General features: G+C 40.8%; 2 protein-coding genes across 11 annotated transcripts in view; one reads left to right on the top strand and one right to left on the bottom strand.

Annotated features, from left to right (window-relative positions):
- Positions 1-566, bottom strand: part of LOC133644392 (cyanocobalamin reductase / alkylcobalamin dealkylase-like) — a 137,086-nt gene extending 136,520 nt beyond the window's left edge. For all 6 annotated transcript variants that reach the window (XM_062038815.1, XM_062038816.1, XM_062038818.1 and 3 more), the window contains exons 1-2: positions 429-566; positions 139-339 (exon numbers count right to left, since the gene is read on the bottom strand). In XM_062038815.1, coding sequence (XP_061894799.1) covers positions 139-339; positions 429-518 — 291 coding nt within the window. In that variant the 5' untranslated portion in view covers positions 519-566. The remainder of the gene's footprint in view (positions 1-138; positions 340-428) is intronic.
- LOC133644389 (uncharacterized) lies at positions 139-27,705 on the top strand. 5 transcript variants are annotated; one of them, XM_062038811.1, is made up of 12 exons: positions 2,354-2,421; positions 2,485-2,645; positions 3,143-3,223; positions 7,149-7,191; positions 7,274-7,422; positions 7,601-7,682; positions 18,923-19,079; positions 19,160-19,233; positions 19,377-19,453; positions 20,844-20,944; positions 21,021-21,235; positions 26,658-27,704. In XM_062038811.1, exons 3-12 carry the CDS (start codon positions 3,158-3,160, stop codon positions 26,777-26,779), a joined length of 1,086 nt encoding a protein of 361 aa, XP_061894795.1. In that variant the 5' UTR covers positions 2,354-2,421; positions 2,485-2,645; positions 3,143-3,157; the 3' UTR covers positions 26,780-27,704. The 5 variants fall into 5 exon arrangements, with proteins under 5 accessions (XP_061894796.1, XP_061894794.1, XP_061894795.1 ...); XM_062038812.1 differs by lacking the exons at positions 2,354-2,421; positions 2,485-2,645 and adding an exon at positions 139-291 and having other exon boundaries at positions 26,658-27,705; XM_062038810.1 differs by lacking the exon at positions 2,485-2,645 and having other exon boundaries at positions 2,344-2,421.

Below are 27,705 nucleotides of genomic sequence, written 5' to 3'. Positions count from 1 at the left end.
TGTTAGATGCAATGGTTTTCTGTATCGGGACCATGATCTCGGTCCTAACTTGTTCACCGGTCCTCGTATGGAAGCTACTTTTCCTTGTTGATGTCTCAAAAAGGGTAGAAATACAAGAAAACACACACACACACACACCTGTGAGACAACAGAGGTGACACAGTGCTTGACACACTGGTCAATGGGGTCAGAGATAGACCCCTGGCAGCCTCTCTCCTCCATGAAGGGAAGGAAGGCTCGCTCGAACATGGCGGGAGTGCTGAGTACCACCGCAGCCAGACAGTCATCCGGGTAAGGCAGGTGCAGTTTGGGGGGCAACACATGGTTGTACCAGCCAACCTGTCAACACGACACAAACAGAGAGTACCAACTGACTACGTGTTTTATTTATAACCTATTTGCTGGTAGAGTATATAAAAGTGAAATACCTTTAACAAGTACACTTCAAATCCGAGTTTTGACAGACTTTCCTCCAGCAAATTTTTGACGTCGTCCACCGTGACAGCGGAGGTAGCCATTTTAAGGTGACGTCATTTCACTACCGCTTTGCATTGTGGGATAACGAGTTCTCTAGCTCAGGCTGATTAAAATCGATGTTTCTACAACTATACCCGTCGTTCAAAGGCATACAGTCTCAACACATACTATAGTTATTATGATCCATTTTTGATCGAATTGCTGCTTTTATTTAGGATTAAATTATTAAAACTAAAAACTAAAAAATTATTCTCAACTAAAGAGGAGAAATATAACCTTAGAGGAAAATCTAATTTAAAACATTTGTATGCACGTACAACACTTAGTGTGGGTTGGACCGTACTCTGGCTCCCACACACACTGGGAGTCAAATGTATTGTACATACAGATTCACATATACATACATACATACATACATACATACATAGGTACCTACGCTCCCACATACATACACAAAGTTCGTACATCCACACGAAAATTCATTGTACAAACATACACATACACATACTGTACATACATTCACTGTACAAACACAAATACACATTCTGTACATATACAAGTACATATGCATACATACACTTATGCACATAATCACGTTTCATCAAACATATATAAACGTTGTTGCCCTAGGGTAAACTGGGTAACACATGGCACACTGACAAAGCTTAACCTATTGTTACTATAACAATCTACAAGGTTAATATAGGTTGCTTCTCTTTCTTCCCCTCCTTTTTTCTGCATTCTTTTGTATCTCTAGTTATCATTACGTATATGTATTGTTGCATTTGAACAACTGTATTGTTGATAATAAAGGTAAATTATTTTTATTGTTCATTATCATTAGCGCTATTTCAATTAGTATCTGTATTGCTCCATTTGTAGTGTAATAATGCTCATTGTCATTTCTGTATTTTCTTTTTTTTCCCGCTAACTGCTTATTTGCTATCACTTTTACCATCATATCTGTACATGTCGTATTTTCTGATGTTGCTCTATTGTTGTTGTTGTTGTTGTTGTGTTTGCTGTTTGTTTTTTTGTCTCTCTGTCTTATCCCCCTCTTGTCCCCACAATTTTCCCCTCTGTCTTCCTTTTTTTCTCTTTCTGTCCCCTCCTGCTCCGGCCCGGCTGCACCAAATGATAACATAAATACATTTAATAAAGTCAAATACAAATAAGGCAACAAGAGAAGTATCCTACACTTCTCTTTTGTAAAGTAAATCTGAACAGCCCATATGGGCATCTACATCAACTATATGATTTGCCTGAGAAGCTGGACAGGACAAAATAAATAAATAAATAAATAAAAACTAAAAAATTATTCTCAACTAAAGAGGAGAAATATGACCTTAGAGGAAAACCTAATTTAAAACATTTGTACGCACGTACAACACTTAGAACCTTTAGCATATCAGTATGTGGAATTAAATGTTGGAATGGATTAAGTAAAGAAGTTAAACATTGTACTGATATGATCCAGTTTAAGAGGTTGTTCGAAAATAATAGTGCTTACAAAGTACAAAGAAGAAGAATTATGAGAAACACTTTCAACCTTATTGAAAATAAGATATGCTTCATCTCAGTATATTAATAATGACGGAATTAATTAATTACATATTACAAAACTGTTGTGTATACTAATTCACAGATGTTATTTTTTTATATAAAAAGGTCAGTAAATGATTCTATATATTTGTAAACGCTCTGAAGTGGGAAAGGGGTAGGATTAAATGAGCTTTGCTTCTTCCTACTCCTTTTCGGACATGATGTAAAGTGAAATGATATGAAATTGTGTGATGTATTATACTGTAAGTGTGTTCATGTTCGAGATAAACAAAAGAAAGAAAGAAAACTACAACTCCCAGTCGTCTCTGGCGCATTTACGTGACGTCATCGCGCAATTTTAATGGCATCTCGGATTCAAAAGCTTGGAAAGCGACGGTGTTTGTAAGTATCCTCCTGGTATACAATTCTTCTGTTTGGTGTTATTGAAATTAATATACTATGCAGCTGAGATAGGCTCCAGCACTCCCCGCGACCCCAAAAAGGACAAGTGGTAGAAAAATGGATGGATTTACTAGCAAATGTGTCGTGTGTTTACATCTCTAAAACTACAACTCCCAGAATTTAATGGGCTCTCGGATTTAAAAGTTTGGAAAGCGACGGTGTTGGTAAGTATCCTCCTTGTATTAGTAATACTTATACCAGTTCTTCTGTTTCGTGTTATGGAAATAAATATACTATATGTACTAGCAAATGTGTCTGTCGGGCGTTTACATTTTGAAACTACAACTCCCAGACGTCTCTGGCGCACTTGCGTGACGTCATCACGCAATTGAATGGGCTCTCGGATTTAAAAATTTGGAAAGCGACGGTGTTTGTAAGTATCCAATGGTATTAGTAATACTTACACCAATTCTTCTGTTTTGTGTTATTGAAAGAAATATACTAGATGTACTAGCAAATGTGTCGTGTGTTTACATTTCATGCTGTTATGCCGACAAGTAACGTTGGCTAATTCCCACGTTAGCTTTAGCCAAAGTGTCATAGACCTGAACAAGGCTGCTAGGTGAAAACGTTACATGTCAGCTTGTTGACCTCAGTGAACGTTCTATAACATTATTATTATTATTATTATTTTAATTGTTATGTGTAATTACGTTTCCAGTAGACCAACTCCAACATGAACTGGGATCGCCAGTTGAGCTCCATTCTGTCAGCAGCAGATGACAGTGTGGCCAAAATGAGGGTGAGTAGAACCCTAATCCCACCAATACTTGTTTTTTTTTTATATGCATTTATGATACAGTAATTATATTATATATCTATATATTTAGACATATATTTTGACTTTTGGTTTATGACTTGAAAGTGCTGCATGCTTTCAGTCGTGGATGTTGTTGTTGTTGTTGCAACTGTCTCTAGAGGGCAGTGATGAGCTACAAAACCTACAATGTGACATACATTATATTGCCAAAAGTATTTGTCCACCTGCCTTGACTCATATATGAACTTGAAGTGCCATCCCATTCCTAACCCATAGGGTTCAATATGAATGAATCAACATGAATCAATTTAAGTGGACCCCGACTTAAACAAGTTGAAAAACTTATTCGGGTGTGGTCAATTGTACGGAATATGTACTTCACTGTGCAACCTACTAATAAAAGTCTCAATCAATCAATCAATCAATCAATCAATCAATGAGGCCGGTCCACCTTTTGCAGCTATTACAGCTTCAACTCTTCTGGGAAGGCTGTCCACAAGGTTGCGGAGTGTGTTTATAGGAATTTTCGACGGGTCGAGAAGGCCTGGCTCTCAGTCTCCGTTCTAATTCATCCCAAAGGTGTTCTATCGGGTTCAGGTCGGGACTCTGTGCAGGCCAGTCAAGTTCATCCACACCAGACTCTGTCATCCATGTCTTTATGGACCTTGCTTTGTGCACTGGTGCACAGTCATGTTGGAAGAGGAAGGGGCCCGCTCCAAATTGTTCCCACAAGGTTGGGAGCATGGAATTGTCCAAAATGTTTTGGCATCCTGGAGCATTCAAAGTTCCTTTCACTGGAACTAAGGGGCCAAGCCCAACTCTTGAAAAACAACCCCACACCATAATTCCTCCTCCACCAAATTTCACACTCGGCACAATGCAGTCCAAAATGTACCGTTCTCCTGGCAACCTCCAAACCCAGACTCGTCTATCAGATTGCCAGATGGAAAAGCGTGATTCATCACTCCAGAGAAGGCCTCTCCACTGCTCTAGAGTCCAGTGGCGACGTGCTTTACACCACTGCATCCCACGCTTTGCATTGGACTTGGTGATGTATGGCTTAGATGCAGCTGCTCGGCCATGGAAACCCATTCCATGAAGCTCTCTGCGTACTGTACGTGGGCTAATCGGAAGGTCACATGAAGTTTGGAGCTCTGTAGCAACTGACTGTGCAGAAAGTCTTTGCACTATGCGCTTCAGCATACGCTGAGTTGCTGTTCCCAAACAGTTGACTTTGGAATATTTAGGAGAGAGGAAATTTCACGACTGGATTTGTTGCACAGGTGGCATCCTATGACAGTTCCACGATGGAAATAGCTGAGAGTGGCCCATTCTTTCACAAATGTTTGTATAAACAGTCTCCATGCCTAAGTGCTTGATTTTATACACAAGTGATTAGGACACCTGATTCTGATCATTTTGATGGGTGGCAAAATACTTTTGGCAATATAGTGTAGTTGTGATTACATTTGAATTATTACAGTATTGTTATTTCTTGAGCAGTATTATTATTGCTGATTGTATCAAGTAATGTCAAGTACTCAACACGTAGCTATCAAGTTGATTAGTTGTCCTGATAAATGACCAAATGATAGAACCATAACACTGTACTAAAACTATTATTAATTAGGGCTGTTAAAATTAACGAGTTAACTCATGTCATCACAAAAAAATATCACATTAATCATCAACACACTTTGATTAATCAATTTATTTTGACTGTAGAAGCATTTTTTTTCCTTAACAGCTATACGGTCAGGGATCAGTTCAATGCATATGTCAGTAGAAAGATGAGGGAGGAGATTTCAGAAATTTCACCACAAAACCAAGTTTTGCGCAAGTAAATGACATGTATTCAAGTAAAATGTTTAAAACGTTCCTGAATGACATTCTTACAATAAAATTGCATTTGTGTACCAATTGGGGTCTTTTTCTTAAGCTAATGTCAACGATGCAAGCGAGTAGTCCCCTGTCATCAATCTTGATTAATCCAAATTTTTAAATGTGATTAATCAGATTAATCAGATTATACATTTGCATGATATATTGTGTAGTATTTTTAATATAATTATTGTTAATACTATTATTACATTTACATTTATCCTCCCTCTGCCATTCCAAAAAAACACAATTTTGTTGCACAATACAATTTATTTTATTGTAACCTTATTTTGAAAGTAAAGTGAAAGTTGAACCCGTAACATATGTTGGGAATAAGGAATACATTGAACATATTCTGAACTATTTTTCGTAAAAAAATAGCTGTTGAGTTGATTCATTAGCCTAACGAGTAATAAAAACATATTTAAAGGCCTACTGAAAGCCACTACTACCGACCACGCAGTCTGATAGTTTATATATCAATGATGAAATCTTAACATTGCAACACATGCCAATACGGCCGGGTTAACTTATAAAGTGCAATTTTAAATTTCCCGCCACACTTCCGGTTGAAAACGTCTAGATATGATGACGTATGCGCGTGACGTAAACGGTTGACGGAAGTATTGGTACCCCATTGAATACAATACAAAAAAGCTCTGTTTTCATTTCAAAATTCCACAGTATTCTGGACATCTGTGTTGGTGAATCTTTTGCAATTTGTTTAATGAACAATGGAGACCGCAAAGAAGAAAGTTGTTGGTGGGATCGGTGTATTAGCGGCTGGCTGCAGCAACACAACCAGGAGGACAGAGATGGATAGCAGACGCGCTAGCCGCCGGACTCACCTTAACTTCCTCTGTCTCGCCGACCGCATCTGTGATCGGGTGAAGTCCTTCGTCGCACCGTCGATCGCTGGAACGCAGGTGAGCACGGGTGTTGATGAACAGATGAGGGCTGGCTGGCGTAGGTGGATAGCTAATGTTTTTAGCATAGCTCTGTGAGGTCCGGTTGCTAAGTTAGCTTCAATGGCGTCGTTAGCAACAGCATTGTTAACCTTCGCCAGGCTGGAAAGCATTAACCGTGTATTTACATGTCCATGGTTTAATAGTATTGTTGATCTTCTGTCTATCCTTCCAGTCAGGGATTTATTTATTTTGTTTCTCTATGCAGTTAAGCACGATGCTATCACGTTAGCTCCGTAGCTAAAGTGTTTCGTCGATGTATTGTCGTGGAGATAAAAGTCACTGTGAGGATTTTATTAAGAGGATATAGTATCCGAGGTGGTTTAAAATACAAATCCGTGATCCACAATAGAAAAAGGAGAGAGTGTGGAATCCAATGAGCCAGCTTGTACCTAAGTTACGGTCAGAGCGAAAAAAGATATGTCTTACACTGCATTCTAGTCCTTCACTCTAACGTTCCTCATCCACGAATCTTTCATCCTCGCTCAAATTAATAGGGTAATTGTCGCTTTCTCTGTCCGAATCGCTCTAGCTGCATTGAAAACAATAGGAAAACGTGAGGAGCCTTTCAACTAATTACGTCACGCTACTTCCGGTAGGGGCTTTTTTTTATCAGCGACCAAAAGTTGCGAACTTTATTGTCGATGTTCTCTACTAAATCCTTTCAGCAAAAATATGGCAATATCGCGCAATGATCAAGTATGACACATAGAATGGATCTGCTATCTCCGTTTAAATAAAAAAAATTCATTTCAGTAGGCCTTTAATGGTATGTTACAATATTTTTTATTATATTAGGTATTACTACTGGCAGTAGTATTCATATATTTACATATAAAACATAATGTATATGTTTGAAGTACAATATTATTTCATTAAATTAAGTGAAAAGTGAATTCATATTTCATACTGTCTAATTATTTATCTATGTAAATACAATGTATTAAGTACTTACCACACTGATAGAAAGTACTTTGAAATGTATAAACCCTTAAATAAGAACTATACGACACTATATAAGAATGCCATATTTTATTTTAAATAGTTGTATCTATCCCCAGGAGAGACTAACCGTACTAGGGAACGCCCCCAAAAGGGAAGCAGGTAAGTGAAACTAGGTTACGAGTTTCAGTATGTGTGTTAAAAGGGGGAAAGAATTGTACTTTATGTCTCGTCTCTACTTCAGAGTACTTTCCATTCACGGACAAGAGTTATGCTGCAGATTTTGGCACCACCACCACCACCGTTCCGTCTCTGAGTCCACCACAAGGTCTTCCATCTTTGCAGTGGGCAGACGTAACCTCCATACTGTCGCAGCTCCAGACACAGAAGCAGGTGACTGTTGTTCATAAACAGCAAATTAACTCTGGTAATGAGAGCCAAAGCACTTTTTAAGATCATTATGCTCCATTTTGCATAAATATACACTGAATATTATTGTTTTATTTGCCTGAAACGTATTATCAGAAGTGATCTAATTCCAAATGTTCTTGCTCCCATGTTCGTTTCCAAGGCGATTGAGTCTCTCACCATGAAAGTCGGTGACGTGGAAAGGGAGAAACAATGTCAACAACGCCACATACAGACGCTACAAGGTGACACTAGTTCTTGTTTAACATAAACCATCAGCACAAAACATACTTTAGGCCTCATCTACAAAACCCAAAACCAGTGAAGTTGTCACGTTGTGTAAATGGTAAATAAAAACAGAATACAATGCTTTGCAAATCCTTGTCAACCTATATTCAATTGAATAGACTGCAAAGACAAAATATTTAATGTTGGCACTGAGAAAAGTAATTTTTTTTTGCAAATAATCATTAACTTGGGATGTAATGGCAGCAACACATTGCAAAAAAGTTGGCACATGGGCATTTTTACCACTGTGTTACATGGCCTTTCCTTTTAACAACACTCTGTAAACGTTTGGGAACTGAGGAGACCAATTTTTGAAGCTTTTCAGGTGGAATTCTTTCCCATTCTTGCTTGATACACAGCTTAAGTTGTTCAACACTCTGGGGTCTCTGTTGTGGTATTTTAGGCTTCATAATGTGCCACACATTTTCAACGGAAGACAGGTCTGGACTACCGGCAGGCCAGTCTAGTACCCGCACTCTTTTACTATGAAGCCACGCTGTTGTAACACGTGGCTTGGCATTGTCTTGCTGAAATAAGCAGGGGCGTCCATGATAACGTTGCTTTGATGGCAACATATGTTGCTCCAAAACCTGTATGTACCTTTCAGCATTAATGGTGCCTTCACAGATGTGTACGTTACCCATGCCTTGGCCACTAATACACCCCCATACCATCACACATGCTGGCTTTTCAACTTTGCGCCTATAACAATCCAAATGGTTCTTTTCCTCTTTGGTCCGTAGGACACGACATCCACAGTTTTCAAAAACTATTTGAAATGTGGACTCGTCAGAACACTTTTGCACTTTCCATCAGTCCATCTTAGATAAGCTCGGGCCCAGCGAAGCCGGCGGCGTTTCTGGGTGTTGTTGATAAATGGCTTTGGCTTTGCATAGTAGAGTTTTAACTTGTGTAACCCATATGGAAATATAGTGTCACTAATATATTCTCCTATTATTCATTTCTAATCTATGGTGTGCCAAAGTCACTTTGGTCACTTAAAAAAATGTTAAACTTGATGTGTCAAAGTCATGTGGTCACTACAGGGTTAAATTAATGATACATGCACGCAGCACGTTATTCACATGTTGGCCAGTAGAGGTCGCATGCACCTTTCTCATTCCAGACATTCCTTCACTGAACGTCAAAGAGTGAAGGCACGAGTCATATCGTTGTGTTACAAAGACAAGGTTTATAAGTTAAAATACTTGTCACTTCTCAAACCGAGTGTTGGAAAAGCAGCATAAGATAGCCTGGTTCCAGTGGGAGCTGGATTGCTGTGTTTTGTGCTGCTGAGAACTTCAGTAAGTGTTACTTTGTGAGTGAGGCCTACTAGCAAGCCTGTTAGCCTAGCCATCCTGTTAGCGCTAAAGAGAGGAGTTTGATAACAAGACACAGAGTTAAAATGTACAAAACCAATTGGAGTAATATGATGTCTTGAGAGAATGCCTTGTGACATGTTAGCATGTTTCAGTTGGATAACTTTATTGTATTTTCGTTTTGTGTAAAAGAGAGGTTTATTTAATGTTACTGTGTTCAGCCTTAGCAGTGAGCAGAGGAGCTGCATTCATTTCAATGCTGCTAAAAGCACCCTCGTCATTCTGCTTAAAGGGGAACTGTTGATACATTTCATTTATTAAATTGATACAGTTAAAATGATAACCATTATAATACATGATGACCAAAATGTGATTTCAGTTAAATAATCATTTATTTTATTTTGTGATGGTTTAAAAAGTGATAATTCACAGTTCATAATTTAAAGATAAAAGGGTAAAAATCCTTAAATGGATGTAACTCATTTCATTCATTGAAGTCATAAGTAAGAGGTGAAGCTACTATAGTTTTCATGATTTGATGCTGCTGTTAAAGTCTTACAGACTTATATGGAGTACAGTGTGAACCGACCAGTATTCATATATCCATAACTAAATGGTTAAAATGAGTAACTGTGTTTATTGATTTAAAATTGAAGTTAACATGGTACCATATGGAAGAGAACTAAGAGTAAAAAGAGTATTCTAACTGATTACATTCTGTACTGCTATGTGCAGATTGGTTTTTGTATGATCCTGAAGTCTGGTTCCAAACTGGACTTGAGTTATGATGGCGAGCCAGTCCCAGTGAGTGAGAGTCTGCGGAGAGGGAGCGTTTGGATGTGGTGTGGCCAGCTGCATCGGTCTCCCCACTCTGCAGCGACCTATAACTGAACTGATCCACCATCAGAGTCGCAAGTATCGAACCGAATCAGTATGGAATAACGGATTACAATAGAACTAAGGATTCCCAACCAAGGAATATAGACAGTGTTCAATTCATTACTACCCGGGTAGAATTTACTTTTTCAAAGGACAATTTAAAAAGGACATTTCTTCTATTTTGCTACTTTTGAATTTTTGCAACAGAGCTCTATTTTTATTTATTTTTGGGGGGTATTTACAATTTAAAAAGCACACTGTTCATGTGTTATTGTTTATTATTGTGCAATAAATTTGCCAGCAGTTGTTCTGTGGTCCACTAAGTACGTAACGTCTCATTGCGAGTCTCTCAATTATACAGCCAAGAACCTAGTAATCTTAATTGTTGTACTAACCTGCTATCCTACAGTAGGGGTGCTACACACTTGGCGAGCCAGCCAGGAGCGCTGTGATTCCGAATTCATACTGTACGTACAATACAGAACAGCTCTGGCAACGTTTATTCACAAATTTTGTAATACTTCTGACTTTACACTTGAAATATGGATGTCATTAAGTCTGAAAATATTAAGGTACCCAGTTCAGTACTGGTCAGTGGCATGTCTGGTACTGAAGTAGATGAGGAGGTATTTGACTTTTTGAATCAATATGGGTCCATTGAAAGAGTGGTTAAAATTGACAGTTCCGATGCTAAATTCCCAAATTCTGCTATTGTTGAGTTTAAATCTGGGGAAGGTGTTAGTGTTCTTGCACGTGATTTACCATATAACAGACCTTCTTCAGATGACAAAATTACACACTATGTGCAACTTTTATCTAGTGTTTATGCTGCTAATGCAGGTTCGAACATAACCAAATTCTACCTGTGTGAGCTTGAAAGCATTGCAAAATTGAGTGGCACAGACTTTGAGAAAATCCTGCGAGAGGAGTTGGCCAGAATTCAAGAAAGCAGGCCAGCTCAACGAGATGAGGATGTTGAGCACCAAACCCCCTCGTCTACTCCTCACAAGAGTGGAGTTGAACCAGCATCAGTCCAAACCCCAACTCAGTCCACTCTAAATATGAATGCGGTCCCACTTAGACAAACCCTGCCTAGTGGTGCCAGATCACCCTTTCAGCTACCACTTGACCAAATTAACACACCTGAGGTGCAGAGAATGGTCGTGGAGCATATTGTAAAGAGCAGTGACATGTCGTCAACACACCATGCCAGGTTGAGGCCTTTCTCTGGGAAAACTCCCTGCCCCAGCCTGGAAGTCGATTATGACACTTGGCGTAGTAATGTCGAGTTCTACTTCAGCGATTCCACAATCCCTGACAAGCAAGTGGTCAGAAGGATTGTAGAAAGTCTCCTTCCTCCAGCTGTAAATGTTGTAAAGCATCTTGGGCCCCAGTCGAGCCCACGTGACTATTTGCATGCTCTTGACTCAGCCTACGGTACTGTGGATGATGCTGATGAGCTCTTTGCAGCATTCCTTACCACCGACGCAGAGCCGGGTGAAAAGTCTTCTGCTTATTTACATCGTCTACAGTCAATACTGAGCAAAGTAGTCAAGAGGAATGGCATTCCTGCCAGCGACGCAGACCGGCAACTGCTGAAACAGTTCTGCAGGGGATGTTTCAACAATAGTTTAATCACACATCTTCAGCTGTCCCAACTGCAGAAGGATGCCCCACCCTCATTCTCCGAGTTGTTGCTCTTAGTGAGGACGGAGGAAGACAAGCAGGCTGCCAGATCTCGTCGTATGAAGCAACATGTTGGATTTCACAAAGCTAAAGTGCAGTCTAATAATGTGAACGTGTACAAATCTGATACAGATGAGAGGGACGTAGCAGCCGTTGCTGTAAAGTACAACCATAATGAGAGTACAAAGAAAATACAAAAACAACTTGCACAACTTCAAGCCCAGTTGGCAAACCTGAAAGTGTCCATGGATGAATCTTCCACAAAGGCTACCTCCAAGGGAGCTAAGCAAAAGAAACCCAAGGAAAGAGAGCCTAAGACTGAGGCTGTCCTAAGAGGCAAAAAGAGACCACGAGCGTGGTATTGCTTTAACTGTGGCGAAGATGGACATATAGCGCCAGCTTGTCCCAACGAGCCCAACCCGGAGGTTGTTGAGGCTAAACGCCAAGAACTCAAAGAGAAACAAAAGCTGTGGGACGAACAAAGCAAACAGGATTTATAAATCATGTTCCTGTTGAGGAGCAAACAGGAACAAAGACTAACACAAGCTCCAAACAAAATGTTTCAAGTTATTCTCACAGAACCAAGCACCAATCTAAAATACCAAAAGGTTTAATTGGCAACAAATGCATCAGTAATGTGACTGTGTCAGGTGTAAATTGTAACTGCCTTCTTGACACAGGGTCTCAGGTGACCACAATTTCAAACTCATTCTACACAGAGCACTTGTCAGAACAGCCTATCCAGCCATTCAATCTTCTTGATGTGGAAGGTGCTAATGGTCAGTCTGTCCCATATTTGGGCTATGTAGAAGTCAGTATTAGGTTGCCAAAAGAGTTTATTGATACTGCACCCGAAGTGAACACTCTAGCATTAGTTGTCCCTGATCAACGCTCCAACAGTGACCTTCCTGTTCTAATAGGGACCAACTTACTTGATGTATTATATGATGAAGAGTGCCAATACAACACTCAAAAGACCACTTCAACTGTTCATGGCTACAAACAAATCCTCAGTGCACTTGAATTTAGACAAAAGCTAAAGAGCACTGGGCAAATAGGTCTAATGACACTCAAAGCGAAACCGCAGAAAGTTATTCCTGCACATGATAAAGTCCTTGTGGAAGGCCAGGTCAATGTCAATCTTGCAAATACGGAGAAATTGGCAGTTCTGGAACAGCCAAGAAAGTCTGTCTTACCTGGTGGCATTTTCGTTGACTGTTGCCTCGTCACTTTGCCCCAGCAGCCTCAGCACAAGTTGGCTGTTTGGCTGAGAAACGAGACAGACCATGACATAACACTACCCACAAACTGTATTGTCGCAGAACTGCATGTTCCTGATAAGATTGTTGAAAAAAGTCCATTACCTGACAAGAATGCAGCTACTGTGAACTGTTGTAGTGCAACATTTTCTCCAAATCAGTCCACAAACAACACCCTGACATTTGACTTCGGCAATTCTCCTCTACCAGAGGAATGGAAAACCAGAGTCACAGAGAAACTCAATGGTTACTCTGATGTGTTCGCACATCATGACCTTGATTTTGGTCATGCCACCAAAGTCAAGCATCGTATCAAGCTCAAGGACGAGACGCCTTTTAAACAGCGTTCAAGACCCATACATCCCAATGACTATGAGGCTGTGAGGAAACACCTTAAAACACTGCTAGAAGCTGGTGTGATACAGGAGTCCGAGTCACCCTACTCGTCACCCATAGTCGTTGTAAAGAAAAAGAACGGTGATGTCCGACTTTGTGTCGATTACCGTAAGTTGAATACGCAAACCATAAAGGATGCTTATGCACTACCAAACCTCGAAGAAGCATTCTCCGCCCTCACCGGGTCACAGTGGTTTTCCGTAATGGACCTCAAGTCCGGATATTACCAAATTGGTATGGAAGAGAGTGACAAAGCCAAGACTGCTTTTGTCTGTCCCCTGGGGTTTTGGGAGTTCAACCGTATGCCCCAGGGGATAACCAATGCGCCGAGTACATTTCAGCGCCTAATGGAGAAATGCATGGGTGACATTAACCTGAAAGAGGTGCTTGTGTTTCTTGATGATCTCATTGTGTTCTCTGCCTCCCTGGAGGAACATGAGGCCAGGCTTCTGCACGTCCTTCAACGGCTAAGAGAATATGGTCTCAAGCTTTCTCCCGAGAAGTGCAGATTCTTCCAAACGTCTGTACGTTATCTTGGACACATCGTCTCAAGAGATGGTGTCGAGACTGATCCCGAGAAAGTCATTGCACTGAAAACGTGGCCAAGGCCACAGACCCTAAAAGAATTGAAGTCCTTTTTAGGCTTCGCCGGCTATTATCGCCGCTTTGTCAAGGACTATTCTAAAATAGTGAAGCCCCTAAACAGTCTCACTTCTGGCTATCCACCTCTCAGAAAAGGCCAGAAGATGACGACATGTAAAGAGAAATATTTCAATCCAAAAGAGCCGTTCGCAGAACGATGGACACCTGCTTGTCAGGACGCTTTTGAATGCATCATAGAGAAGCTCACATCTTCTCCGATCCTGGGGTTCGCAGATGCAAAGCTCCCCTATACACTGCATACGGATGCTAGTACTACTGGTTTAGGAGCTGCTTTATACCAAGAGCAGGACGGCCAATCAAGGGTCATCGCCTATGCCAGTAGGGGCCTTTCATCTAGTGAGGCCAGATATCCAGCACACAAGCTGGAGTTTCTAGCTTTAAAATGGGCAATCCTAGAGAAGTTCCAGGACTATCTCTATGGTAACAACTTCACTGTGGTAACGGATAACAATCCGTTAACTTACATACTCACCTCAGCTAAGCTAGATTCTGCCAGTTATCGCTGGCTAGCAGCCCTTTCTACGTTCAATTTCAACATCAAGTACAGGGCTGGAAAGAGCAATCAAGATGCCGATGGTCTCTCCAGGCGACCGCATGGAATGCTGGTTGAGGATGACGCTTCACTGGAAGAAAGAGAGAGAATAAAGCGGTTCACCTCACATCTTCTATCATCGTCACCTGACCATCTAAACTTACCTGAAGATGCAGTTACAGCCCTTTGTCACCGACACCTGATAAGAGAAACCGACAACTTACCTTCCATCACGTTGGTTGAATCCCTAGCTCTCAACGCCAACGCTGTTCCAGACATCTACAGTGATGAAGAATTATTAGGTCATGTGACAGTACCCATCTTCAGTGAGGATGACCTCCGAGAACGACAGGAAGCTGATCCTGCCATCAAACATGTTATTCATCTGTTGGAATCTGGAGGCCCAGTACCTCGGAACATTGGTCCTAATTCTCCTGAACTCACACTGATGCTCAAGGAGTGGAAGCGCCTTGAGATGAGAGACGGTCTCCTGTACAGGAAGCGGAAATGTGAAGAGGAAACGATCTATCAACTCGTTCTTCCAGAGTCCCTCAGAGTCACTGTACTCAAGTGTCTCCATGATGACATGGGACACATGGGCATAGACCGTACCATTGACTTAGTACGGTCAAGATTCTACTGGCCACGAATGGCTGCGGATGTTGAGCACAAGGTCAAAACCTGTGGCCGTTGTGTTAGGAGGAAGACTCCGCCTGAGAAAGCAGCACCGCTGGTCAGTATCCAGACAAATAGGCCAATGCAATTAGTCTGCATGGACTATCTATCACTGGAGCCTGATTCCCACAATACTAAGGACATTCTGGTCATCACAGACCACTTTACAAAATATGCAGTAGCCATACCCACGAAAGATCAAAAAGCTACTACTGTTGCAAAGTGTCTGTGGGAGCAGTTCCTGGTTCACTACGGCTTTCCTGAACGCTTGCACAGTGATCAGGGAAGAGATTTCGAATCCCACACTATTAAAGAACTGTGTGCCATAGCCGGTATCAAGAAAGTGAGAACCAGTCCTTATCACCCGAGGGGAAACCCGGTTGAGCGGTTCAACCGCACGCTTCTTGGCATGTTGGGTACTCTGAAAGAAAAAGAGAAGAGTCACTGGCGTGATTTCGTTAAACCACTCACACATGCCTACAACTGTACCAGAAGCGAGGTCACCGGGTTCAGTCCCTATGAGTTAATGTTTGGGAGACAACCCAGGCTTCCAGTCGATATTGCATTCAACCTACCCGTAAGGGAAGGAACACCAGTATCTCACTCCCAATATGTGCGAAATCTCAAGTCTCGACTGGAGGAGAGTTATCAAACAGCCATTGAAAACTCCCAGAAGGTTGCTGAGAGGAATAAGCAGCAGTGGAATAAACGAGTCAGAGAGTCTGCACTTGAAGTGGGAGATAGAGTACTGGTGAGAAATGTCCGCCTGAGGAACAAACACAAACTCGCTGACAAGTGGGAGTCCGCTGTGTACAGTGTCTTACAACAGATGGGCGACTTACCTGTTTACAAGGTTCAGCCAGTAGATGAAGATGGTCCAGTCCGCACTTTACACAGGGATCTTCTGCTGCCATGCGGGCAATTGGTTGAAGTCGAGGATGAGGAACCCAATCAGCCAAGGCCGATTCGTCGTCCCAGGACAAGACAATGTTCTCCTCAGGTCCAAGAAGAGGAAAGTTCTGAGTCTGAAGAGGAGTACACAGTCCTTCCCGAGGAAACCTCAGCTCTCACTGAGAAGAGATTTACAAAGGTCTATGACATCCCTAAACAGCTGGTTGTAGCTGACAATCCTCCCACAGAAAAGGAAGTGGGCGAGACACTACAAACCCAATCACAAGTGGAGTCCTCTGCTGGTAATGAGCCTGCGTTGCCAGTTGAAAAAGAAAAGGAATTTCCTGAAGTGGTTGGAGATCACCAGTTGGAGAGTAATGAAAATGGAAAACCGGGAAATGACACTGAAATTCCAGAAGCTCAAGATACTCAAGGCGAGGGAACCGACTTACCTGATGACTGTGGGGAAGGCAATATGGTACGCCGATCTATAAGGTCACGGCGGCCACCAGACCGATTGAACTACCCACTGTTGGGTAAACCCTTCATCTCTTTTGCTCAAAGTCTTTTAGACAGTTTCAATCACGCACTCATTTCCTTAGGTGACTACGACAGTCATGAGGTTATAGCAATTTGAGTCAAGATGTTATAGCACATGAAGGGACTCATGCTGACTTAAGGGGGGAGTGTGTAACCCATATGGAAATATAGTGTCACTAATATATTCTCCTATTATTCATTTCTAATCTATGGTGTGCCAAAGTCACTTTGGTCACTTAAAAAAATGTTAAACTTGATGTGTCAAAGTCATGTGGTCACTACAGGGTTAAATTAATGATACATGCACGCAGCACGTTATTCACATGTTGGCCAGTAGAGGTCGCATGCACCTTTCTCATTCCAGACATTCCTTCACTGAACGTCAAAGAGTGAAGGCACGAGTCATATCGTTGTGTTACAAAGACAAGGTTTATAAGTTAAAATACTTGTCACTTCTCAAACCGAGTGTTGGAAAAGCAGCATAAGATAGCCTGGTTCCAGTGGGAGCTGGATTGCTGTGTTTTGTGCTGCTGAGAACTTCAGTAAGTGTTACTTTGTGAGTGAGGCCTACTAGCAAGCCTGTTAGCCTAGCCATCCTGTTAGCGCTAAAGAGAGGAGTTTGATAACAAGACACAGAGTTAAAATGTACAAAACCAATTGGAGTAATATGATGTCTTGAGAGAATGCCTTGTGACATGTTAGCATGTTTCAGTTGGATAACTTTATTGTATTTTCGTTTTGTGTAAAAGAGAGGTTTATTTAATGTTACTGTGTTCAGCCTTAGCAGTGAGCAGAGGAGCTGCATTCATTTCAATGCTGCTAAAAGCACCCTCGTCATTCTGCTTAAAGGGGAACTGTTGATACATTTCATTTATTAAATTGATACAGTTAAAATGATAACCATTATAATACATGATGACCAAAATGTGATTTCAGTTAAATAATCATTTATTTTATTTTGTGATGGTTTAAAAAGTGATAATTCACAGTTCATAATTTAAAGATAAAAGGGTAAAAATCCTTAAATGGATGTAACTCATTTCATTCATTGAAGTCATAAGTAAGAGGTGAAGCTACTATAGTTTTCATGATTTGATGCTGCTGTTAAAGTCTTACAGACTTATATGGAGTACAGTGTGAACCGACCAGTATTCATATATCCATAACTAAATGGTTAAAATGAGTAACTGTGTTTATTGATTTAAAATTGAAGTTAACATGGTACCATATGGAAGAGAACTAAGAGTAAAAAGAGTATTCTAACTGATTACATTCTGTACTGCTATGTGCAGATTGGTTTTTGTATGATCCTGAAGTCTGGTTCCAAACTGGACTTGAGTTATGATGGCGAGCCAGTCCCAGTGAGTGAGAGTCTGCGGAGAGGGAGCGTTTGGATGTGGTGTGGCCAGCTGCATCGGTCTCCCCACTCTGCAGCGACCTATAACTGAACTGATCCACCATCAGAGTCGCAAGTATCGAACCGAATCAGTATGGAATAACGGATTACAATAGAACTAAGGATTCCCAACCAAGGAATATAGACAGTGTTCAATTCATTACTACCCGGGTAGAATTTACTTTTTCAAAGGACAATTTAAAAAGGACATTTCTTCTATTTTGCTACTTTTGAATTTTTGCAACAGAGCTCTATTTTTATTTATTTTTGGGGGGTATTTACAATTTAAAAAGCACACTGTTCATGTGTTATTGTTTATTATTGTGCAATAAATTTGCCAGCAGTTGTTCTGTGGTCCACTAAGTACGTAACGTCTCATTGCGAGTCTCTCAATTATACAGCCAAGAACCTAGTAATCTTAATTGTTGTACTAACCTGCTATCCTACAGTAGGGGTGCTACACTTGCATTTACAGAAGTAGCGACCAACTGTAGTTACTGACAGTGGTTTTCTGAAGTGTTCCTGAGCCCATGTGGTGATATCCCTTACGCACTGATGTCGCTTTTTGATGCCGTACCGCCTGAGGGATCGAAGGTCACATGCTTAGTTGCTTACGTGCAGTGATTTCTCCAGATTCTCTGAACCATTTGATGATACACTGTGACTGCTTGTAAGTACTCTGTGATTGTGCGCTGCCGAACCTGCTCCTCTGCTCGTAAAACCAGCAATATCACAATGTCTGTAAATTAAAAATATGGCGAATCGGTACTTTTCAAACAGAGTGTAGTACCGTTTTTGATTCATTAGTACCGCGATATAATACTAGTACCGGTATACCGTACAACCCTAGGTTGGCATTATAATTACAATGCTTAGTAATACACATTCCTTTCATAAAATGCATCACTACTGTGAATTAACTCTTTGAAAAAGGTAATGATAACACAAACATATCTTCCAGTGGAGGTGAGCAGGTTGCGTGAAGACCTGAGCCAGAAGAGAAGAGAGACTTATGACCGTCAAGGAGTGGATCAAGGGATGGAGCAGTGGATTAGAGATGCAGGTGTGGATTGGAGCAGCTGGCCCCGACCTACGCCGCTAGACGTCCCCAAGGAGAGGTGCTGCATCACCGACAACACCCCTGCAGACTGTGGCACACTTTGTAAGAATCTTTTGACCTTTTCCCTCGCTTGCACAGTTTGAGCTCCAAGGTGTGCCGAGAGGATCTGCAACAGCTGCAGAAGGAGGTCGAGCAACTGAAAATGCGCCTGAGTGAGTCATACGTGCAGGTTGAACCCCTGCAGGGCCACACTAGTCCTCAGCCAACTGTTGGCCTTCAAAGAAAAGACAGGAACTGACTTGCCCAAAACAAATACATCTTTTTTTGTCTTCTTCTGGTTGTCGCTGCGGGACAGGAAGACAAGAGGAGGCCACCATGCTCCAGGAGAAAGAGGCCAGAGAGACGCGGCGACTGTACCAACATAACTGCCAGGTTTGTTTGCTTTTTACTTTCATCTTTACTTTGTGTACATCTTTTCACAACTGTTTAAATATAATATAAATGACTGCAGCTGAGATAGGCTCCAGCACCCCCTGCGATCCCGAAAGGGATAAGCGGTAGGAGATGGATGGATGGATGGATGTATATATTTTTCTAAAAAATATAATGAAAGGGACAAGCGGTAGAAAATGGATGGATGGATAATATTACTACCCCGAACGGGACAAGCGGTAGAAAATGGATGGATGGATGGATGGATAATATTACTATAATATATGTTAAATATATATATTTTTTTTAATATACATTTTTTTAATAACATTATTATGTTTGGTTGTTAAGTATGTTAAGATGGGGTGGTATCGCTCGGTTGGTAGAGTGGCCGTGCCACCAACTTGAGGGTTCCAGGTTCGATCCCCGCTTCCGCCATCCTAGTCACCGCCGTTGTGTCCTTGGGCAAGACACTTTACCCACCTGCTCCCAGTGCCACCCACACTGGTTTTAAAAGTAACTTAGATATTGGGTTTCACTATGTAAAAGCGCTTTGAGTCACTAGAGAAAAGCGCTATATAAATATAATTCACTTCACCGGATAGTGCCGAGTAACAATAGCCACAATTTGAAGTTTTATACCTACAAAATGGTCTAACATGCTAACAAGTAGGGGTGTCCGATAATATCGGACTGCCGATATTATCGGCCCATAAATGCTTCAAAATGTAATATCGGAAATTATCGGTATCGGTTTCAAAATTATCGGTACCGGTTTCATAAAGTAAAATTTATGACATTTTAAAACGCCGCCGTGTACACAGACGTAGGGGGAAGTACAGAGCGCCAATTAACGTTAAAGGCACTAACATGCTAACTAGCTAATAGGTAGCATGTTAACAAGATAGCACCAAGTAACAACCTCCATTACTTTTCATTTTATACCTACAAAATTGGCAAAAATTCAAACATTTGTTAGGATGAAGTAAAGCATTTCTAAAAAAAAAAAAAAGAAGCATTTTTCCACCATTTTCCACAATCGGAAAGTAACAATATTTATGACTTTAGTTTTATACGTACAAAAATGCTAACCTAATAACACCAAGTAACAATATCAGTACATTTTAGTTGCATACCTACAGAATCAGCTAAAATGATAACATGAAGTGTTAGCATGGTAACACCAAGTAACAATAGCCACGATTTTAAGTTTTATAATTACAAAATTGGCTCACTTACTAAAAAGCTAATAGTTAGCATGTTAACAAGATAGCACCAAGTAACATCCAATACTTTTTGTTGTATACCTACACAATTGTGCATATTAATAGTTTGCATGCTAGCGAGATACGTAATGATGAACTTCAATGTGTTCTTTGTTTTGGACCAGATGGTCCAGGAGCTGACAGAGCGCTGCAGAACTCACAGCACAGACCTGGCCAACACCACCTCCGACTGTTCCCACACACAGCAGGAGGTCCGCCGTATCGGGTACAACTTGTGCATCATCTTTTTGATATTTTGCTCGCGATTCCCCCGTGCGCTGATACTTGCGTCTCCCAACCAGCGCCACGGTGTCGGAACTGGAAGGCGAGGTCAGGCGTCTTCGAGAGCGCGACGTTGTGACGCCGGCGCGCACCCCACCCCTCCCGAACGTACCCGCCACCAGGAGCAGGTTCGCAGATGAAGAGGCGGCGAGGGACTCCGACTTGGAGGACTTGAGCTCGATTCCGAGCTTGGCTGACATCAGCTCAGAGGAGCTGTCCCTGCTGGATGACCTGTGTGAGTGATCGCCCACACTGCAAACATACCGAGTCAGCAAAATCGCCACGGTTTCACTTAGGGCTGGGCGATATGGCCTTTTTTTAATATCTCGATATTTTTAGGCCATGTCACGATACACGATATATATCTGGATATTTTGCCTTAGCCTTGAATGAACACTTGATGCATATAATCACAGCAGTATGATGATTCTATGTGTCTACATTAAAACATTCATGTTCATACTGCATTAATATAAGCTCATTTTAAACTTTCATGCAGAGAGGGAAATCACAACTAAGTCAATTGACCAAAAGTGTATTTATTAAACAGTTATTAAGCAGTGGCACAAACATTCATGTCATTTCCAAAAGAGAAAGTGCAAGATTGTCAGAGACATTTTTAAACAAGCTATTAGTGCACTTTTGTGCATGATGTCACTAAGATGACATATCAAAACAACACTAAATTAAAGTGCACTTTTTGTACAGAACGCCACTACAATAGTTTAAAACAAATAAAGTGCACTTTTGTGCATGATGTCACACAAGATATTTCAATAACTGTCAAATAAAAATGAGCTGCATAATAGGAAATTAAATAGTGTATGTCCTTTGCTATGTGGTAGGTTCCTGCGGATGTTATCTCCTTCTGTTGTTGTCTATTTGTTTCATACGGTGTTGATGTGGAAATGGTTGCCTCGGCATTTTGTTGGTGTGGCACCGAACGGAGATGTTGACATGCGGAGTTTCAAGCACTCTTCATTCTCTAGCGGGTGACTTTTCAAATAATGCTACATATTAGCAGTAATGCTACTTTTTGTAGCAACGCTTTTGCCCCACACTTGACAAATTACGGTTGTCTGTTTGACATATTCCCACTTGAAGCCAAACCACTGCCAAACGATGGACCCCCTGCTGTTTTTCTTGGGAATTAATTCGCCCTTCATTTGTTACCAGATTCGCACCTTCTTTCTCTCGTATTACCACTCGCACCACAGCTAACATTACCCATGCCGCTACCTCTCTGCTCCGCCAGGGCGTATACGTATGTGACGTGTGTAAGAAGGTGCGCTTGTTTAATGTCTCTGTGAGAAGGAGAGACAGGAAAGAGTGAGAAACACCTGTAGTGTAATGCCCGCAGCTAAAAGCAACTGCGTGAGAACGTATACTCGAATATCACAATATAGTCATTTTCTATATCGCACAGAGACAAACCCGCGATATATCGAGTATATCGATATATCACCCAGCCCTAGTTTCACTAAGAGAAAACAACAATGACACCAGAAAAGGTGTAAAAACAACAAAAAAAAGAGTGATTTAAGAGTCATTAAACACAACTTCAAGGTTCAAACCGCCACCGTGCATGACATCAGCATAAAGTTGAGCTTTTTTTTTAGCTTTATTTATGTGACGCAGTCAGACTTGTGCAAAATTCTTATTTGAATTGAGAATATCTTCCAAATGCCAATTCTATTCCATGAATTGGGACTGCAATTGCAAACAGGAAGTCAATCAATCAATCAAATCAAATGTTTACCTATACAGCCCTAAATCACGAGTGTCTCAAAGGGCTGCACAAGCCACGACGACATCCTCGGCTCAGTAAAATTGCAATTCCAATTCAAATTGAAAGAAGGGACGGCGTGGCGCGTATGGGAGAGTGGCCGTGCCAGCAACCCGAGGGTTCCTGGTTCGATCCCCAGCTTCTACCAACCTAGTCACGTCCGTTGTGTCCTTGGGCAAGACACTTTACCCTTGCTCCTGATGGGTCGTGGTTAGGGCCTTGCATGGCAGCTCCCGCCATCACTGTGTGAATGTGAGTGTGAATGGGTGAATGTGGAAATAGTGTCAAAGCGCTTTGAGTACCTTGAAGGTAGAAAAGCGCTATACAAGTATAACCCATTTAAGTAAAAATCAAGTATCATGAAATTCCAATTGATAATTGTATGTGTGTTCCAGAGTCAACTAGTCCAGGGGTAGGGAACCTATGGCTCTCGAGCCAGATGTGGCTCTTTTGATGACTGCATCTGGCTCTCGGATAAATCTTAGCTGACATTGCTTAACACGATATGTGATAAATCATTCCGCTGGTAATCACAGTGTTAAAAATAACGTTCAAAATATAAAACACTCTCATGCATTTTAATCCATCCATCCGTTTTTCTACCGCTCCTGTTCAAGAAGTCGCATTAATGGTAAGAAGTATTTTATTTATTATTGGTTAGCTTCAGAATAACAATGTTATTAAAAAGAATAGGAGACTTTTAATACTCAAAAAATGTTGGTCTTACTTAAAAATGCGCGCATTTAGCTGGGGTAAAAAATATTGTATGGCTCTCACGGAAATACATTTTAAAATATTTTGGCTTTCATGGCTCTCTCAGCCAAGCAGGTTCCCGACCCCTGAACTAGTCCCTAGGTGTCAAAGTCAAGGCCCGTGAATGAATGATCTATGGCAGTGTTTTTCAACCTTTTTTGAGCCAAGGCACATTTTTTGCGTTGAAAACATCCGGAGGCACACCACCAGCAGAAATCACTAAAAAACGAACTCCGTTGACAGTAAAAAGTCATCGCAACTGTTGGATATGACTTTAAAGCATAACCAAGCATGCATGACTATAGCTCTTGTCTCAAAGTAGGTATACTGTCACCACCTGCCACATCTTATTGGACTTATTTGGAGTTTTTTGCTGTTTAGTTCTTGTCTTGCGCTCCAATTTTTGATGGCTTTTTCTCTTTTTTTGGTATTTTCCTGTAGCAGTTTCATGTCTTCCTTTGAGCGACATTTCCCGCATCTACTTTGTTTTAGCAATCAAGACTATTTCAGTTGTTTTTATCCTTCTTTGTGGGGACATTGTTGATTGTCATGTCATGTTCGGATGTACATTGTGGACGCCGTCTTTGCTCCGCAGTAAGTCTTTGCTGTCGTCCAGCATTCTGTTTTTGTTTACTTTGTAGCCAGTTCAGTTTTAGTTTCGTTCTGCATAGCCTTCCCTAAGCTTCAATGCCTTTTCTTAGGTGCACTCACCTTTTGTTTGATTTTGGTTTAAGCATTAGATACCTATTTACCTTCACACTGCCTCCCGCTGTTTCAGACATTTACAAAGCAATTAGCTAGCTACCAGCTGCCACCTACTGATATGGAAGAGTATTACACGGTTACTCTGCCTAGCTTTAAACAGCACCGACACTCAACAACAACACATCATTTGCGGATTATAATTACTGGTTTGCAAAAAATATTTTAAACCCAAATAGGTGAAATTAGATAATCTCCCACGGCACACCAGACTGTATCTCACGGCACACTAGTGTGCCGCGGCACAGTGGTTGAAAAAGACTGATCTATGGAGATGATGTTTGATTAGTATTAGAACCCCAGCCGCCTGATGCTGTTTTGCACGCACCAATATTCCATCAGTGTTGGCGCTAGGAATTTTCAAAATGGGGTCCCAGGCACCCCATCAAGTCATAAAAATGGGGTCCCACAGTAAATATTTGGGGGTCCCACTTTTTTGTAAGCGTTTTGAAAACAAATGATAAATGTATGCATTATCCTGTTATATCTCACATTCTATATTGTGTTTTGGAAAAATAAAATAAAATATAATAATACAAAAGAAAACACATTTTTATGCATTGTACACAATTTTGGAAATAATAGCTAAAAGGTGCTGTCCACGCATGTGGCCACTAAGCCTTTAGAGGTGCTAAAGTCAACTTTGTTTTGTTTTTTTACAGTGTGTATTGTTGAACTGTTAAATACTTTTGGGAAACATATACACAATACAGGGTTTCCCATAAACTGCCAAGATACCTGTGGCGGTGGGGGCGTGGCTATGGGCGTGGTCATCATGACATCATCGAGTAATTTGCATAATTTACTACAATGATATGATTTTCTCTAAAAAGGCTCAAAAAATGTATACTTACTAATTAATAACAGTTTTGTTTTAAACGTCCATCCATCCATCCATCCATCCATTTTACAATATAATTACAACACTTTATGTACATATTTATATACAGATTTGAACAATAAGTTATTCACTGAAATATATTTATTAATTGTGGTTCTTACAAAAAATATATCTTATAAAATATAAAAGCTAAAATGTCTCTTAAAGCTCTGCCCCTTTAATTAGTGCATACTAAATAATTTAACTTTAGCCTACTACTACAACCATATTATTTACCAGCAACATAAAGTGAAACAGAGGCAGAGGTGTCCTGCCACAGTCAGTAACAAACAAACAGAAAACAGTAGTGGTCAAATACAAATAAGGCAACAAGAGAAGTATCCTACACTTCTCTTTTGTAAAGTAAATCTAAACAGCCTATACGGGCATCTACATCAACTACCGTAATTTCCGGACTATAAGCCGCACCCGACTATAAGCCGCACCAGCTAAATTTAGGGGAAAATACAGATTGCTCCATATATAAGCCGCACCCGACTATAAGCCGCAGGGTTTTGATGTGTAATTACCGTAGTATATAGGGGTTCCTGCTACCACGGAGGGGATTGTCGGGACTGTTTGGGAACGCAAAGCGTCCCATTTATTAACAATAAATCTTTCAATCATTCAATCAAACTTTCACATCTTTGACATGGCGAACAGCATTCGTGCAGAGTACAAATAATACAACGGTGCAAAGTAATACAAAGTGCTCGCCTGTACGTTATCAAAATAACCAGCCTACCGGTGTATGAAAAGTCAGTCTTTAATCATTGTGTCATCGTCTTCCTCCTGCGTACTAAAACCACCGAAATCCTCTTCGTCGGTGTCGGAGAAGAACAGGCCGTAAATAAGCCGCACCCTTGTATAAGCCGCAGGGACCAGAACGAGGGGAAAAAGTAGCGGCTTATAGTCCGGAAATTACGGTATATGATTTGCCTGACAAGCTGGACAGGACAACAAAAAAAAAAAAAAATATTTTTAAAAAAAAATAAATTATTTTTTAAATTTTATTTGTGGCGGACGTAATTATTTCGTGGCGAGCCGCCACAAATAAATGAATGTGTGGGAAACACTGCAATACTTCTTCTGTGTGTGTGTGTGTGTGTGTCTGTCAGCATTGTTACACAACGTTAGCTGTAAATGAACTATGGTCAACCTGCACTTTAATGCAGTTTCTATGCCGCTGGACAAAGCTCAAACAAAATCTCGTTGACATGTATGACTTAAGTGTTATTATGACAATGACAATAAAAGGAAAAAAAAAGGAATTGATTGATTGATTGATTGATTGATTGATTGATTGATTGAAATGCTTCCTAAAGTCATTTAAGACGACGCACACACACACTCACTATGGGTCCTTATGGGAAATTATTCTGTGTTGTCCTCCAGTGTGTAATCCCACATGGTGATGTAGCAAAGGATGACCTCACACATGAACACATTAACGACATCCCTCCGCTCCTTCACCAGCTCCTCATTACAAACCAGCAGAGCGTCGGAGCGGCGAGTCCCGAGTAAAGATTGACTTTGCTGGTGACGTCGACGACGGGGACCAGGATTTCGAATCTGACCTGAGTCTGACTGACCTCTGACCCTCTTTGCGTGAGGTCAGTGACTGGAACTCACGTTTTCAGAATGGGAAACAGAATATGTCATTGATCCCACGGGGGAAATGTGGAATGTTCTCATGGTGTCTTAATTGCAAATGCGTTGCGATGTATGAGAAAGCTTGTGAGAGAGCTCATGTTTGGTCCCGTGTGACACGCCCACGCATCTCCACTGTACCAGGAACAAAACAAAGCACCAGGAAGGATGAGTACAAACTACACGGCTGCTCTAATGAGAAAACTTTATCCCCGGCATAATATCCCATTTAATTAATTCATTAATACCGTGGTATTACAGAGTGGAAACGTGAGCAACACTAGCATAGCTAGGTTAGCGCCTGTGCTAACAGCAATTGGTACACATGCTCACTTTGTTGCGATGCATTTCTGCGCCACTATAATCACAACAGTAAACATCGTAACGTGTGTAACAAAGCATTATGTGATCATGTAATACATTTACACCCTATTGTGTAATAACGCCACCTTTTGTAATATGTCTCATTTTGTAATAAGACGCATTTTGTGATCAACTTTGTAATAACTGGTTTCATATTGCAAATGTCATTGATGGAATTAAAACATTTTCCATGTTCTATTTATATTAGTGTATTTTATTCTTAGTATCATGTATAGCATAGTATTAGCACAGCATAATCCAAATTGCACATGTGTATGTCTTCCAATGTTTTGGTGTACTGCTAATTTTCACGTCAGTAGTACTTCATTAGTGTGACTTTTGTGTCTTACTTGCAATCACTTCCTTAATGATCATTTGAAATCGATTCTTTTTTGGCCGGGTCGATTATCTGCTCTGATATTTGGCATTTTGAAGTACATTTTAGGCCCAAAGTTTGGACACACCTTCTCATTCAATGCGTTTTCTTTATTTTCATGACTATTTACATTGT

The sequence above is a fragment of the Entelurus aequoreus genome, linkage group LG27 (genome assembly GCF_033978785.1).
Source record: "Entelurus aequoreus isolate RoL-2023_Sb linkage group LG27, RoL_Eaeq_v1.1, whole genome shotgun sequence".
NCBI classification, from domain to species: domain Eukaryota; kingdom Metazoa; phylum Chordata; class Actinopteri; order Syngnathiformes; family Syngnathidae; genus Entelurus; species Entelurus aequoreus.
This window is presented reverse-complemented; position numbering and strand designations above follow the sequence as displayed.

Excerpts from the sequence above, each read along its gene's own strand:
- LOC133644389 (XM_062038812.1), top strand. The coding sequence starts at position 3,158 with ATGAACTGGGATCGCCAGTTGAGCTCCATTCTGTCAGCAGCAGATGAC. Across the intron at positions 19,080-19,159 it reads CTAGACGTCCCCAAGGAGAG|TTTGAGCTCCAAGGTGTGCC; the intron begins GTGCTGCATCAC and ends TCGCTTGCACAG. Across the intron at positions 20,945-21,020 it reads CAGGAGGTCCGCCGTATCGG|CGCCACGGTGTCGGAACTGG; the intron begins GTACAACTTGTG and ends TCTCCCAACCAG.